The 18,003-nt window shown below is 36.1% G+C and overlaps 1 protein-coding gene across 3 annotated transcripts in view; it reads right to left on the bottom strand.

Moving 5' to 3' along the window:
- The window catches only part of LOC110832657 (lachesin), a 509,136-nt gene that overhangs the window by 51,647 nt on the left and 439,486 nt on the right, over positions 1-18,003 (bottom strand). For all 3 annotated transcript variants that reach the window (XM_087353324.1, XM_022069833.2, XM_022069832.2), the window contains one exon: positions 6,557-6,707. In XM_087353324.1, coding sequence (XP_087209450.1) covers positions 6,557-6,707 — 151 coding nt within the window. The remainder of the gene's footprint in view (positions 1-6,556; positions 6,708-18,003) is intronic.

Here is an 18,003-nt window from a genome sequence, read left to right as displayed (position 1 = left end):
TTTCTCCGCGAGTAAGACGACCGGAGCATGACTCTACAAAGTTTAACGTCTGCACTTAAGTTTATATGCCAGTGAACAAAGTATGAGATCAGAGTATCTAAAATGATCTAACTTAATTGTAAAAGAGTTGAATAAAGAATATCTTTATATTAATTTCAGTTGGGTAATTATATTAAGGTAATTAATTAAATATAAATAAATTGGTAAATTATGTAGCACATACAAGGAAGATGAGAAACGATTAACAATTTTGGTCGGGTATTATAAAATAAATATGCATGCGGATGTCCTAAAGCGTAAATGGAATAAAATAATCGGAAGTATCATGCAAGAAGGGCGTATAAACAAAATATCTTCAAGAGACCAAATTCTTACGTGTTCGGTTTGACAAATGTGTATTTTTTGTGTTCGTACGCCCAATGTAAGTGTCTGTATCTTTGTGTATAGCAGCATGAGCATTATGTCCTTCTAACATCACATACATCTCAATTTTTCGTGTTGTTAAACCAAATAGCTCCCAATACGCAAACAAGCCGACACGCCATACTTGTCCTCGATATGTACATAAAATGGATATTTGATAGAGTGTAAAGATCTGTAATGAATTCAAGTGACTCAGAACTGAGTAAATTGGCAGAATTATGAGGATATATTATTGAACCTCCGGGTTCCTAAAAGGCATTTAACTGCTTGGCCGTCTGATTATCACCGATTTAAGGAAGTCACTGTACAACGTTACTTCTTTCTTATACTCTTTATGCTACGATGGGGTATTTGTTAAGTTGCGGGGGCAAATTCAACTTTAACTTTCATCTACACCTTATCTGTCATAGCGCAGTACCTGAATAAAAAAAAAATGTTACATATAATTTACACATGGAACTCTGCGGCAATACAGTTCAAAGTTACATACATACACGTTGTATTGTTAACGCTCTGCAACGACATACATTATACAGCGTCCAATGTTAAAAGTTAAATCGTGGTTATGGAAAACTAGAAGTTTGTGGAAAAAGTATTACAAGACGGAAATCTCATCTATTTACATAGCTGACCCCTGTGGGTCAGAAGGCGAGACACGAACTTAGGAGTACTAGAAATCGTATCAGAAGTACTATACTTTACACAGCTATACAAGACTGCTCTTTGATTTTGACTCTTGCACAACAGAGTTCACACGCCTGTATTGGCAAACTAAGGTTCTGTATATATCATAACGCGAAATGATAATGCACTATTGTGTGTTTAATACAGAGACCTTTCCTGAAAATTATTAAACACTGAATGACTCCCACTTTCAACTACATGCCTTATAAAGACACAACACAGCTATTAAGTCCGTATTATGTTCTGTCCATCAGCTCATATAATGGTTTCCATGGTCATAAAAGAACAATGTATAAGCTAGTTCACCTTTTGTTTAGAGTAAGAAGTAGTTTGATGGGAAAGAGAAGGCGGGTAAAGGAAACGGACGTAGCACGCAGAAAAGGGGCAGAAATGGATGGGATAAAGTACAGTCATACTTATTAATTAATAACACTGAGCCGTATATGCTTATTACATAAACACGCAAGGATAAATTATTGTTAAACATGAAACTGCGTGTAAGTACGAATATCTCTGAGAATAGACGGAGGCATACAAAGCAGGCAAATCGATTTAGAACACCGTGAACAGGGAAACAGGTTTACAATTATGAGATTATTGTTGCTTCTGGAATACAAAACAAAGCACAGTCGAATAGAGGTGCATGCAACCACGTCATTTCCAAAAACAGATTACTGATTTCAGTTGGAACTCTCCAACTGGGAAATAGAGTTACGACCCACTTTCATAAAATAATCAGCTGAATGCCAAAATGGCGTATCGAAAAGAGACGGTTGGAGAAGTACACATTCTGAATTAGTTTTGGATTTATTTAAATTAAAAAATTAATAAACATATACCGCGAGCTTTAAGTAGGCTTAGACCGTTTACTGCTTCTACCAGATTTACATTAGTTCAATTTGGATGTGCGTTATATCCAAGGTCGGAGCGTCCACCTTAACCGCATGGGCCGTATTAACCCGGTTAACACTTTTATAAACGAAATATAAATCGTCTTCTGTCTTAATTTCATAATTCAGTGATGCTCGATACACTGAAACACAGCAGAACCGACAAGATAAAATGCGCTCCAGGCAGTCAGCTGTTGTCAGTCAGCTAGTTGAGGCTTACGCACGCGGTAAGCGCCTGGCTGGCTAAAGACACTTTATTTATTGTTCTTTAGAGCGTTAACCGGGCTAAAATGGCAAAAACGTTTAATATCTTAAAGGCGCAGAGCACTCCACGAAATATCAACTGATAGCGACAGTGTTTGAGTTTTGTTTCTTCTGGCTTGTAATAAATGTCAACACATGTACCGCCCTGGTAGTGGAAAACTGCGAAATTGCGACGTTTACTGGTACACAGCGTGTTTTGATTCCATGAAATGAAGTCTGCTATAAACGATCAAAGAAAATTTGGTACACTGTACGGCAAGATACCTCGTAATAGGCTGTAGATTTATGAGTGGCACAGAAGTCACTGAGGAATCTGTTGATCGAATGAGGAGATGTTTTGTTGAAAGCCCTTAGAAATCAACACGGCTTGCGAGACGTGAGCTTATATTCTGTAGAACAGTGTGATATGTGTGTACAAAAAGCAAATCCTACAAGCTATCACAGCTATCAAGATTTTGCACCAGATGATGAAGGGTTCCTGGAATGTGAAGTTCTCAGTGACGTGTGCATATTTAATCAGTATGGGGTAGTTAATAAATAGAATGTAAATATTTGAGAAGTGGAATTGTCTGTTCATATGGAACACGTTCCTAAGAATTCTAAGGTGAATGTCTTATTCTGCCATTGGTAACAACGAAAGCGTATGACCCGTTGTTATTCATGGAGGGGGCTATCAATGGAAATACTGTCTTGGACATGCTTTAAAATGTTCTGATTCCTCGGACACAGAAAGATGATTCACAAGAATGTAGTTTTCAGTAAAATGCCACATCTCCTTATATCGCATTGATGTGCTAGAATTTCACAATGCTCATTATCCAGACCCGTGGGTTGATCGACGCGGAACAATTGCATGGCCACTATCCTCTCCAGACGTAGAGCCTATGAATTTCCTTGGATATATAAAAAGGTAAATTGTATCACTCGCGTTTGCTAGCAACTGTATAATATCTAAGGAAAAGGTACAGAGACTCCATAGAAAATGTCACACCTGATGTCCTGCGACGCATGTGGGAAGATATTGAGTATTGGTGAGAAATTTGTCACCCAGCAGTTGGTAGCCGTATTGAAACCTATAGCTCCTAAAATGAATACGTCTGGCTATATTATTATGGTGTACAGTTTGATAAAAATCGTGCCAGTAGACTTCTAGATCATTTGAAATTTTTGAAGGTATTGTGTCTCACCCTCTGTTTATAGAACTGTCAAATCAATGCCCATCTGGATAACTAACTAATAAGTAGTGTATGTTTATAACTAACCGGATTAGTAACATAATAAAATATTGTCTAAAAAATCGGTTAAGTGACGAATGTAGTTTACTAAGAGACAAATTATCTAATCACCAAAATGTCAATAGTCTCCTGTGTCTATAAAAATAATGGACTATTTTATGGACTTCGGTACGGACTATTAACTACAATAATGACAGAAAATCTGAGGAATGTTTGAGCGTTATGAATATTTAAAATGCTACCTTGCGTGCTTACTGGTTCTACCGCGTTATGTAAAAGCAAATGTGCTCGATGAACTGAATGCGTCACACGCGTAAGTTCCAGGACAATTTTACTGCGGAATACAAAAGTTAAAATGACATTTATTTGCTTACATGCAGGGATAAATGATGCATTCAAGGATACAATGTGTACTGAAGAATAAAATGTTGATTCTAAAATGTTGTTTAGTTGGTTGGTTTATGGTATTTGAGGTTTTCACGGTGGCGAAGATAGGTTTGTAACTCCATGTGGACTGAAGATGGAAGCAGTATGTTCCTCCAAATTGTTGGTATCTACTTACAATTTCATAGGTCGTGACAACATAAACGATTGCCATTGACATGAATGAATACTCATCTGATAGTTACGCGTAAATATATTTAGAAAAAATTAAAAATAAACCATTAAACAGCCAAGGCAATGAACTTTAAATTCGGAGCAAAAAAGGCAAATTGAAACAGTCTGGATAATAATACAAACGCATTAATTCTTAGCTACATCTAGTGCAGAAGTAAGAACTTATTAAAACGTTTCTGTGAAGAGAATTTGGAAGGAAGTAGAAAAAAAGATAAAAACAAAACACGTGGGCAGATATACAGGGCAGAGAAAAATAAATAAAGACTGAGTAGTGTGACAGCGTGAGATAAAGGGAATTCAAATGGCGCCACATCGGATGAAATGCAAAATATTTTCATCAGTCTAAAAAGGCCTATTATGCAGCAAAGAACTTCGTACATACTTTTCAAAACACTGACGGCTATCAAAAGCTAGCCACGTAAATTATTTTAACTCATAGGTTCTTACAGTTGTGAAAAAATCATGCGTTTTCTTGATATGACAGAAGCACTTTCAGTATATTTGAAGAGAAAGTTTCCAGTATTCGGATACGAGAAAGAGGAAATATCTGAGCAAGCGAAAACCGGAAAAATAGACTAACTTCGTAATTAAAACAATTTTCCTACTACTGTTAATTTACTTAACTCAGATTGAGGAAAATAAAGGATAAGGAGAATTGGCGAGAAAATCTCTTCGAAAGCGGGCACTTGAAACAATTCGGATAAAAATTAACTTTAAAATTGAAACTCAAGACAGATAAAACTGAAAAAAATTTCCCACAGTGGACAACGGGTTCAGTCCCAAGGAGAGTTATGTAGGACTTATGGCCAGACAAAGAAATAGAACAGGTTTTTCTTAGAAAATTTCAGTTTTATCCGGTCAATCATCATTCACCAATGCTCCATACTTATAACATCCCCTTAAATGTGCGACAGGCAAGGCCCGCCCGTAAACAATCATCTTTGTTTTCAATTGGAGCTTAGTTCCTTAGTCGCTAAATAAGAGTTTGTAGAAATTAATGCTATCATATATAAAAGCAAATAACTGATACAAATTGCGTATGTCTAGTGATAAGGTTTTTCTCTGTAGGTGATGAAATTCTGTCTCGTAATAATAGACGCTTGAATGAAATGCCAATTTCTGGCATCCAAAACTGTTACGTGTATTAAATAATGTCTTTATGTCTGCGAGTAATGTTTGATACCCGTACAAATAAATTCAGCACATCGCTCCTCATAACAGCCTCGTTGATGAACACATGTTCTTATGTATCTCTTGTGCAACATTATATAATCTACAGTCATATATGCACCTAGCAATGAAGTAACTAAACTGCAAAGTGTAACAAAGGAATAAGATGATTCATTCGTTCATTCCTCAAACACAAGCTAAGCACCGTACACTTCATATATGAAATTCCGTGACTTGCATATGAACTTCAAATCAAGATCTTACAGAGCTAAAACAGTTCTACATTTTCATCTGACAGTTGAGAAAGCACCGTAGCTACTTGATATATGTGATATAATGTCTGCGTGTGCACAGTAGATACTTCGTAGCAGGCTACTACGTAAAATGAGAAAGACGACATGGACATTTGTTTCAAAGGGACGTAGTTTTATATCAATTTCACCGTACTAATTAAATCTTGTATTAATGTAATATGAGACATGCAAATGCTATTAATTCTGTTACGTAAAAATTCTAGATCACACGCACATATATACATGAGCATAAATACAATATTATGTTCGATTCTAATGTTATTTCTCATTTTCTTAATTCTGTTCTCATTTATAGTCTTAATTTTCTTAATTTCAAACGTGTATTTTCCTGAAGATTTCTGTCTTCTGGGTTATTGCGCTGTGTAGTCTGGTCGATGTTAACCAACGTTTCAGAGGTCATACTGCCTCCGTCATCAGGGCGATGAATATATTCATCGCCCTGATGACGGAGGCAGTATGACCTCTGAAACGTTGGTTAACATCGACCAGACTACACAGCGCAATAACCCAGAAGACAGAAATCTTCATATTCACCGCTGTGAGAACCTCAAGTCTTACGTGTATTTTCCTCTTTATAAATATATAATATGACGGACATATTTCTTAAGCTGTGTGATTAACGTCACTTGCACATAAACTACATATAAAATTAAATAAAATGAATTTTAGCCGAATGAAATGTTTTCTCAAATATCTGCTGCATTTCAGCCGGCTGTGTTCTAGATTGCTGCTACACGTGATCGCTCTGATGATTGACGAAGCAAGAACATCTGAAACGTCGGTGAACTTCTACCGGACTACACGGTGCAATAATCCAGACGACAGCCTTCTTCATTTTCGCCGCTGTGAGATCCTCAAATCCCACATCTCCCGCATTGTTTTACCTCTGTTTAGATACTTAATTTCTGTAACTGCACATTCTAGTTACTAATAATTTACATAAGTTGGCAATACTCACAGAGGACGTCGAGTTGCATGTCCACCGTGACGGGATCTCCGACACCGTTGGATGCGGTGCACTGGTACACGCCCGCCTGATGCCTGTCCACTTTGTTCAGTGTAATGGAGAAACCTTCCATAGCCTTTTCTCCCGTCGGCAGAATATTGTCCTGGAAACATGTGAAAATCGTCAGGCGCGTACACAATGAAGCATCAAAATAACATTTACACTGCATGAGATCTCAGGTTAACACAACAGTATAAATGTTGACGTAAAGATATAACGTTTACACGGTAGCGAATATAAATACGAAAACTTTCTCTGATATTTCACCCTGATGATGGAGGTAGTAAGCACCTCCGAAACGACGATCAACGTCTGTAATACTATAAGGTTATCCCAGAAGGCTAATGTCTTCATGTCGATGTTGGTCTTCTGTTTTGCAGTGCAGGGTGAACTTGTAGGTAAATACCAACATTTCGTAGGAACCTACTGCCTCTAGTGGCAGCGTTCATTCCTACCTACTGCCAAACACGACGTTACAACCCAGACCACCATCAACATTTCCACTGACTGTTATAAAATATATTTCAATCAAAGGCAAAAAATAACAATTTTGACTACATAAATAATGATGGGATAGATGGACATGTAGCACACATGGAAAAGTTAGAAATGCAGTCAGGAAAATTGAAGGGAAAAATACCACTTTGGAGGCACTGGCGTAGATGAAAGGTAAACGTTCAAGTGAAAATTACCGTATTTTGGGCTTTAACGCCGTTAAGTATGGCAGAAGTTTACCAACGTTTCAGATGTCCACTCATCGCCCTGATGATGGAGGCATCTAGGACCTCTGAAACGGTGGTAAACTTTTAGCAGATTACACGGCGTTAGAGCCTATAAGACAGCCATCTTCATACTCGCCGCTGTGAAAACTTGAAATCCTACGATGCTGAACTAAATCAGAAATAGGGTGTGAGGATGTAAACTGATTTCATGAGCCATAAGTAGAGTCCAGTGGCGGGCTCTGGTGAACACGGCAATAAAACTTCGTATAGCATGAAGGAGGGAATTTCTTCATTATGTGAGAGAGTATTTGCTCATGAAGAATTCTACTTCAGAGAAGGAATAATAATAAAGAAAGAACAAAATAAATGAAGTATAAAAAAAGCAAAGGAAAAACCTGAGCAAGAGATACAAGAGCAGAAGTTAGTACAGTATGTACAGTAAGCTCAACTGCAAACACCCATTGCTTTCCTCCTCAGAGTAATTTTTATTTTAAACACCCTGCTCTAGCCGATCGACTTTCAATTATTTAACTCTCTCAACTAAGTTTGTTACACGTCAGAAGCTGGTGGATAAACAGTCGAATTAATACATGAAGGGAAGAGATTTTAATATGAATTCCGAGGCATCACCTGTGTGTTTTCACAAGCATTCTTAGGCCATGAATGAAGAGCTGTGTAATGTTCAGTACGTCAGGGTCATCGGGGATGTCCGGTTCATAAATCAGAAAGACTTTCTATGATGAACTGTGATATACAATTCCCACACAACAGAAGAACTCAGCGTGATGCTGACAGGAAGAAGAAGCAGAAAAGTATATTTTATCTTCAAACCATTTCTTTTCATTCTACATCTAGAAATATAACAGTTGAAAATTACATTTACGTCTTATGAAAAATGTTGATTCATTTTACAAAATCACAAATTTATAACAAAGATTTATGATGCTTATTTTTCTAAAAATCATCAATATAAATAACGATGCAAGCAGAACTGTACATTAACAACTACAAAACATTTTAAGCATCCATTTATGTACACAATTTACAATAGTATATATTTCCACCACGTAACATTTTCAAGATGTAACAACCTTCTTATGTTTAACACTGAAATTGTAAATGATATTTGTAGGTGCATTTATGATACCAACATACAAAATATAATTCCCCTTAGGATAAGAGACCTCGTTTCGCAACAGTGTAAAATTCACTCACTAAATTGTGCAGGATATTCTTTGTAATGTAAAACAAATGGTACAAACCAATGTTTAATAAACTTTGCATGACAGCCAATTTGGAAGTAATCCGGAAAATAAACAGATTATGCAGGTACGTTAATCCCAATATTCACTAGGTCTTCTGCAAAAGATGCCGGTCACAGTGGGACACTGGGACTGTGGGTTCGAATCCCATTCAATATATAAATGTTTGTCCGCTTCCTTGTGTTGTGGTATTCCGTGTACAGGTAGAGTCCTTCCGACGGGCTGATTACTGGTCTAAGGAGTCCCACCATATATCCAAATATATCAATAAACCTGCCACGTGGGAGGTGGCCTGGTCCGTCAATGACTGTAGAGCGACAAACTATTGTTATTGTTGTTGTTGTTATTGTTTTGGTTTTGTTGTTTTTATTGTTATTATCATTGATGCACTGTTCCTTGTGCAGGTTTACCGCGGTTTTAAACACTGTCCTTTCCTTCTGAAAGCTGTCGGTTTCCGCATCCCTGCTCGGAATCTGAGAGATTTTTCTATGTTCAGTTTTAGCCCTTTGATCAAAAACAGTCCTTCTGCTAGATGCGCATCAGCTGCTAATGTCGTCTGCAGGGACTCGGACATATTCGAGACGAAAATTGTCACACTTCTTCACATTATATAATAGTATAATTTACTTAATTGATTTAAATTATTTTTACAAATAAGCTAATATATTTAGTTGCAATTTTCTTGTGTATTAATGTCCTCCGTACTAATGTATTTTTATATCCTGCTTGTTTTACCTTTTGTGTTTTATTGTGTTCGTGTGCTCATCTCTGTGCTGTATCTGTAATTGGCCTTCTGGCTGTTGATACAGCACACTAATAATAAAGAATTGAATTGAATTCCACCTATTCACCACTTTATAGGGTATTTACTCCTATGTACCCGAGAAAAACTTTGCCCCTGACGTACACGGTGCAGCAGCTATTTCCGAAATGAATTTTGTTTTTAATATGTGTAACACGTATTATATAGTTTTATTGTGAGAGATGATTATATATTTTACGACAGCGTCTTTCGAATCATATATAAATATCCTAAAATGGCAGTTTTCTGAAGTTCCCTGATGCTTTGTTCGTCCGGAATGTTGGCAAAATATTTTCTGAGTGACTTGGAGACAGTTCCGGTTTCTCCTATAATTATTGGGATTACTTTTGCTTTCACTTTCCACATTCTCTGTGTTTCAAGATCTTTTAAGCTTCCTTCTTAATTACTTTTCTGTCAGTTGGTATTGCTATATCAATTAAGAGAAAAGTCCCATTTTTGTTTCGGATTATAATATCTGGTTTGTTATTTGGAATGGTTCTACCTGGTTTGACTTGTTGGCTCCACAAAATAATTATTTGGTTATCCTGACTTGTCTCAACTGCCTTCGGGATGTGTTCATAATAATGTTTTTTTTCTAGCTTTACCCCATCTTTTATTTAATATTATTATTATTATAGCAACTGGAAATAGTGCATGTGCAGCTTTTAAACAATTGAGTCATAAGACAATAAAGAGAATAAAACGGAGAATGCAGAACAGAAACATGAATGGGTTGCTTGTTCAATAAGGCCATTCTCACACAATCTAGTGGTGCCACGAGAGGGTTCAGAACGGGGTAGCATAACAAGCAATTCAAACTATCCGCACAACCATCACCCCATACCGATAATTACCTGTAGCAAGCTATTGATTGTGTGGTAGCTAACGGCACACATTTCGGATACCCACACAGTCGGACAACATGGCCTCAAGTTAACTGCTTACGTTAGGAGTGTCCGAATAAATATTTTAGTAACAAACGTCATTGATTATAAATGAACGACATTTTTTTGTCTAAATTAATACACCTGGGATGAACGCAGGACAAATGGTGGATGTTTTATAAAGCTTGTGGCAATTAATTTCAATTGACAGAAAGGAATCGAGAGACAAAGAGATATTTATATTCAAATATCCGAATGACGTTGAAAACACTACGGCACGAACCTCTTTAAAGGACAAAGAGGGAGAGAAGAGAGACGCGACACAGGAGGAGATAATAACTTTTTTCCCGGCTGCGGGGATCCCCAGTCTCCACTCGTTCATGTGACAAACGTAAGTTCTGGAGAAGTCCAGGGGCTAAGTACTGATTGTGGTCATTCAGTAACAGCCCCTTCAATTGCCATTAAAAATTAATGAATTGTAAAATTTAGGCAAGAGTCTTGGGGAATATTTAATGCAATGACGTGTAATTTCATTACTTACATTGATAACGCTGGTTGAGACACATGAGAGAACAGAAATTTTCGAAGGACATAACTCGTCTAAATAACACTTACATCCAAGAAAACATAAAGCATACACGTTATAAATGCAGGTATATTAATGTTAAGAATAATTTTCTTCTTAATTCTTATCACCACACAAAAGGAATAAATAGACCCTGTGAAATAAATTCAGACATAGTTTACGTTGAAGCAGATAGTATACACAGTTACCATTATCGATGTTTATTTTTACATATAACTTTGTTTATTTAATGGTAATATTTCGAATGCATTTGTTGGAGGCCTGTAAATTCAAATGACAAGAGTGTTCCGCGTAAATTTTTGACATTAAAATAAGGCACACGAACATATAATAATACTCCTACAATACAGAAAGAAATGAATTATAACTTTGAATTATGTGGCACTCAGATTAAGCTGAAGTGAATAGAAATTACACACAATATAAATGGCATATAAGCAATATATATGCTTGTACAGTTTCATCAAAATCTGTCAAAATAGTTATATAACTAACAAACATATGAATGAGAAGACGTAAGGTAAAAGCCCACAATTTTTACAAACCGGAATTTGCCATTTTGTATATCCCATTAGGGTTAATCTATAATCTTATATATTTTATTACTTTGTTAATTACACTACAGATATCACAATAAATTTAATCAAAAATATTTTTATTTTGATAAATATTCACCACATATAAATGTTTAACATTACGGCCAACACCATTTTCCATCACGTAATTTTGTCACCTTTGAAAAGTTTAATCCCCCCCCCCCCCAAAAAAAATGCATTATGTCAGAAACTTCAGCTACGATATTGAGAAAGGACAATGGTGTCATACAGTGTCATAATCCATCATACTAAAGTATATAGAAGGTCAGTCCGGTCTGCTAAGTGATCGATTGGACGTGATAAGCTTAAAACCTTGTTCTGAATTTTATTTTAGAAGAACCCCAAGGACAGAGTTTCTGAAAAGTTTTAACATCTCGTCCGTTTTAAATCTCAGTGGACACTAAGAGCCGATAGTTCGGTCAAGTTTAAATCCCCCCTCGTTCCTCTTCGATCATGAATACAATAAAAATTCTTCATTAGTTAGAAGATGAATTCTCAGCTTTTATCAACTTCGCTTCTGTTACTTCAAAATTCAATCTTCCTTGAATTAAGTTATTTGAATGAACGGATTTAACTAATTTTCCAAACTTATATGTAAAGTACTGGGTAAAAGCAAGTGGATATTCGAACATGATTTCTCGACTTCACACTGAAAGAAAGAGTGCTGGAAATTTGATTTTGCATGTTTTACTGATACTAATTAATTTAAGTTTAAACTCAGTGCGCTAATAATATCTAGTGAAAAATACACATTATGGAACGCTTCAAAATTCGTTTTCTCCGTCATCCCTTCTTCTGGGCCCATGTATTATCCCTACCACCGTGCTCATACACCCTTAAATCACGTGAATCCCTTATGGGCAGAGACCAAGTTTGACACCAATTCTGAAAATAAGTACAATTATAGTTTTGCACATTCTAATATTTGCATTTTTAAATGAAAGAGGGGAAGACAAGAGTTTCCAAAATGCAAAACAGGGGGCATCCCCCTAATTTAATTTGCTCTTAAGTTTTGCGAATGTAATTTTCATTTGTTACTGTCATTCCCAAATCTTTTAACTCTGAATAATTTTCGAAAAATAAGTTATCTATATGTATCTAACATGATTTTTGGTTTTCATTCTGGTTAATATATATGAACACATCCTAACATTGTTCCGCTGGGTTTATTTCTAAGCCAACGTACTTCTACCAGTGCCTGATAAAGTTTCTGCTCTTTCATGACATCTATTTTTTTGCTCAATACAATAAGTTCATCAAAAACTCACACTGTGTTGTGAGTAAAGTGCGTATTTTAGATGTTCCGTATTAAAATCGCAACCCAAAGACCTGCTATCTATATTGATATTTATTATGCTTTTCCTCAGTCCCTCCAAGCATCATTGTATAATACCCTAATATGGGAGAGGATTTTACTTTTCTGCATCGATTCCAATTAATCATTCACTAATCATTGTACCCTTCAGCGCTATAGCCTATAATCTGAGTTATTAATCAGAAAATAAAGCAGTAATAAATGAATAAATAAAAATTAAATACATAAACTGAACACGCGCTGCAAAGAAAAACACGTAAATGTAGGGATATTTTATCAATTCTAAAACTATCGCCCTGTTACTGCGTATACATTTTATTTGCTTTGGTAACGTACTGTTAGAAGTTCAAGAAGTGACCTTGACCTTTGAAAGCATTACAAGTATAGTTAGAGTTGTCTGGGGAAATGGCTTTCGCGTGGGCAGGGCGTCTGGCTGAGTTATTACGTCATCATGGGGATTTCCCTACGTTATTGACTGAACATGCTGCACCCTGTCGGAGGATCCCATAAGGAGGTGTCTAGATCATTTGCAAGCAAAGCAACGCATGTGACCCATCATGAAACAAGTGGAAAAAGTATAAACGTTTTAATGAAATGCCCCAATATCAAATTTGAAGAGAATCCGAGGTGTTACATGCAGACAAAGAGACATGCAAACACGGCAAAGCTAATAGGCACATATTCAACGAAGTTTTATATACGCATCTAAAAATGTGAAGAATGCAGATGGAATAATTATTATATTGCATGTGTTGCTGACAAAGTTAAATACAAGAGTTGCCTTTAGACAACCACACAGCAATGTACTAATGAAGAAAAACAATGTAGAATAAATTAAACATGAATGACAGAAGACGATTTTTGCACAAACACATTCATCCCTGAAATGTTTTCAAATCGACATATAATAATGTTACTTTATATAAATGTACGAACGAATATCTATCCAGCAGAGTGAACTGAACCTAGGATATTCAAGGTTCTTTTACAACCCAATACTTCTACGTATACTTCCGTATACCATACAGGAAATTTATGTTTCTTAGACATTGATTGGAAAGAGTCTGTATCGGTAAGCTTGAGGGACAAGCAATCATTCTGTCAAACTTCCTTCCTGCATCCAATATAAAATAAAATGTATGTTGTGCACCGCTTCGTGTTTCCAGCGTATTTTTTGAATTGAACACTACAATCTCACTTCGTAGATGATTAGGCCCAGTACACGAATACAGCCTTTAGAAGACTGACTGTCATTCCAGTTATATAAATATTTTAAGCTGAGAAACGCAATAAATCATGCATGGTTCAACTTGGATGCTAGCAGAAATCAAGGTCGAAAAAACAAAGGATTTTTGTGTTGAAGAAATATCTAATAGGTTTCGAATTAACGAACAAGAGATATAAATACAGAATGTCACAAAAGATGTATATACAAAACGTTAATATTATATATTGTAATTTGTATACATCTTTTTGGAACACCTGTACACACATAAATGTCAGAAACAGACAGATGGAAGAATAGACAAACATATCGGTAAATAAATATGTATCTGTGAGGTAGGTGGATTGGCAGTAGACAGACGGACGGACAGGATGGGTGGATGGACAGACAGATAACGTGAGTACATGGTTGGGTAGGTGGATTCATAGGCAGATATATAGCAGAAATACGGGTAAATACACAAACGTATAAACAGAGAGATATTGGATGACTAGATGGAATTGTGTACGGAGAGACAGATGACGCACATAGGACATTTGGATAAATAAAAGGAAAAGTGAAAGGTTGATTTTATATAGCTCCAATAACTCGATATTTATCCAGTTATGTGCCGAAACACTTAAGAGTACTTCTAACACCCAAACATCCCAAGTCCTGTACATTAATTCCTTCCTACATAACTTTTTTAATCTACTATAGATCGGCCGAAAAAGCTAATGTTCCAGATTACGACAGGATGGCGGTTTGATCACATGAAGGTGATGAATTACGTCACCATTATCCTTAACTCCCAACTGCACTCACTCATTTAACTGAAGCAGCCGCAACTACAGAATGCTTCATAATATTGTCTCCCTACAGCGCCAGGCCCTTACAGAGTTGTATCTATTGTTACCGCCCGATTGTTCAGAATAGCTTAGGGAAGGCCCTCTGACCTATACCAGTGTCCATTTACGAAACACAATGCCCACGAGAAGCACGTGGAAACAAGACAATCAAATTGTTACGCAGTGCCCAATGGAAGTCGCCACTGCCCAGTGGTGCAGGTCGAAGTAACAGGGGCCAGTTCACCCAATATCATCGCTAGTGTTCATCGGTAGTGATTCATATTCGAGAAGGTTAAACATTTTCATTCATCGCCGTGTATCGATGATAAAATTGAGGATTTGGTGATGGATTGTGGCATGTAAAAGACACTGGAACTATATAAAAGCAACAAAATCCAGTTAAAAATCCTCGTGCGAATAGACTATTCCAGAGATATATCAGTAAATGTGAGGATAATATTAAAGTGAACCATAAAATAATTATATGAGGGTATGGAATTAATTCACCTACTGGCAGGGTGTTGGGTCTTAGGTAATGATTCATCAGTTTTCTTTGTGAGGCTGGAACGTCTTTGATCTGTTTTAGATGAGATGCATGTGTCAATACTATTAAAAGTGAGATTTGAGATTGTCCCAGGCTAAAAAACATGTCGATGTTCGTCTTTTGTTGTAACGCCATGTGGACTTGTAGGTAGTTTGCAATGTTTCTGAAAAAGTCTGCATCTTCAGGGTTAAAGAAGGGGAATATGTTGGTATCTGAGTACACATCCACACGACGTTAAAACCCAGAAAACCAACATACACAAGAGTATAAAGAATTATGCATGATGATTAATAATTAGAAAATCTAGTTACACAGTTAATTTACTGTTTGATTTCCATTTCCCCAATTCTTAAGTGAATACGGGTAACAATTCTTGAGTTCTACAAAGACGGTATTTCTTGGTCGGTGTAACTATCAGAGTTCCAAGTAAGACTGCAACATGGGTTTAGTTAATGTAGCGAATCGTAATTAAATATATAATTAGCAAATGTACACGAGTCAACAGTTTCAGCAAACCGAGCTGTTGTTATTACGACAATCACCAAGGGTAAATGTATTGTTTACAACAAGAATCACATCAGTCCATGACTTTACTATGCTTGGGCAGGCTTATCTATTGTGTTCCTGTAAAAACGTCACAGTCCTAGACTCAGGTTATTTTGAAACTAAACCAAATTGGTTGACTCACCATGAAGATACCACTGAAACACACAGCGACTTTAATGGGTCACCTTAGCAGTGACACAAGGCACATAACCGTAAGTCACGCAATGTTCATTCAAAATTATGTGAGTGCATGTAAACATGTGAGCAGAAATAACTTTAGCTGAAAACTGTACACGCAAATGACGTTAGTGAACAATAACTGTAACAAAAAATTAGATGCTTTCCAATTATTCTTCGGGAAAATAAATCAAGTGGAAAACAGTGTTGCTAGTAAATTTTAGTTGTTAGGTTTAGTTGATAGCTTTCTCGAAAGTGTCTATTTGTAGACTTATATTTTACAAATGAACGATTCAATTGACCTCAGTTGTTTGTACGTGAAAGGGGGGTGACACGACGCGCTCTGCTGGCAACTCGAGGCTTAACTCTCTGTTGAAAATGGCTCCAATTTGTACGTCCAACCGGGCAGTCCACTCCCCCCCCCCCCCCCCCCGGGATACTTTCATAAAAATAGTAGCACAAATGGCCTTTCTGTTAATGGACCTTACCAACGCATCTGTAACTTAAATTGCTACTCATTTTCTTTTGTGAGACACACAATTATTACTGATTTTTAAAGATGGCTTTAGTGTACTTCCTGATCTACGTCAGGATGACTTCTCATCGTCCAGACGAAGATAAATAATCCCAGAAGAAGAACATCTTCAGATTATATCCTATTTTACAATATGAGTGAAACCTTGAGAGTGGACATTGATACTACTGGTTCCGCTAACCCTAATCAAATCGTACAAATAAATACGTGTGTATATTGAAGGTTATTAATGTTTCTCACTTTCCTTGATTGCACATTACTATACGATATAATACAGCTGACGAGCAGATATACGTAAATACAGAAAGAAGGGAACCGATTAAGGTCATAAATTGGTTAACGATTTTGGAACAGGTATAATATTATCTCAGTCTAATCACGTCTAATATAGTTACTTTGAATTTGTAATCTTTAACATTGAGGGTTTTGACCGCGCAGTATTTTCTGTTTACATAATTTAAAAAAGAAACATACATAAAGTAAAATCCGATTATTATAGAATATAAAGGGACCTAAATATTGTTTTTTTCCCCAGACAGGTTTTCGCTTACACAGTTATTTACTTATAGCTGATATATTATAAATTTTAAGGGGGAAATATACGCCTATTTATGATCCATGTTATAAATAATGATATACTAACATGTTACTGAATAGCAGAATATATTTTTTTAGTTTCTCTTCACTTTAAATATTCCTTTCTATTTTTTTACTTCTTGTAATAATGCGTTACGGTATTTATCAATAAATAGTCAAATATATTATTTTCTCTTAAACTCTTATTTCTATGTCTCTTTCCGCATTTAACTGTTTTCGTTTTCAATAGTGTACATTTTTATTAGTTTACATTTTACATTATTGGATTGATCAATTTTCCGATAAAGGCAGACTCCCACTTAATCCAGTTTCCAACACTGTCTGCATTTTTTGACGGATAAATCAGATGACAGACGGACGGACAGATAACGGGCAGACATACAGAAACATTTGACCAATAAAGTGGCATCCTTTTAAATTTTCATTTTTTCAAAAGCATTTATAAATTAGATATTTCCAAGCATAAACTCTTCAATGAAGCGAAAAACAAAAAGGCCTATTCGAACACGATTATTTGCCTGTTTGACAAGGCTGTGGAATTAACACCGCCAATTAAACAGTTTTCATTCTAAACTGGGTCGTACAAAGACGTTACTTTGTCTCATATTTTCAGAGTAACTTTAAACGTCACTCTGAGCTATAAACATAACCTTAGATTGTCAAGAGATAATTAAATAGTATGCGACATTATTACAAAACCTGAAAGTAACGTCTCGTTAACATGGAAAGTATTGATTAAAAGAGATAAATATATTTGTACACGGATGGCTGTCTTTTTGGG

The sequence above is a fragment of the Zootermopsis nevadensis genome, unplaced genomic scaffold (genome assembly GCF_977971745.1).
Source record: "Zootermopsis nevadensis isolate Lab colony 2312 unplaced genomic scaffold, Znev_1.0 Znev_ptg000022l, whole genome shotgun sequence".
Classification (NCBI taxonomy): Eukaryota; Metazoa; Arthropoda; class Insecta; order Blattodea; family Termopsidae; genus Zootermopsis; species Zootermopsis nevadensis.
Note: the sequence above shows the minus strand (reverse complement) of the source record. Positions and strands in the feature narration are given on the sequence as shown.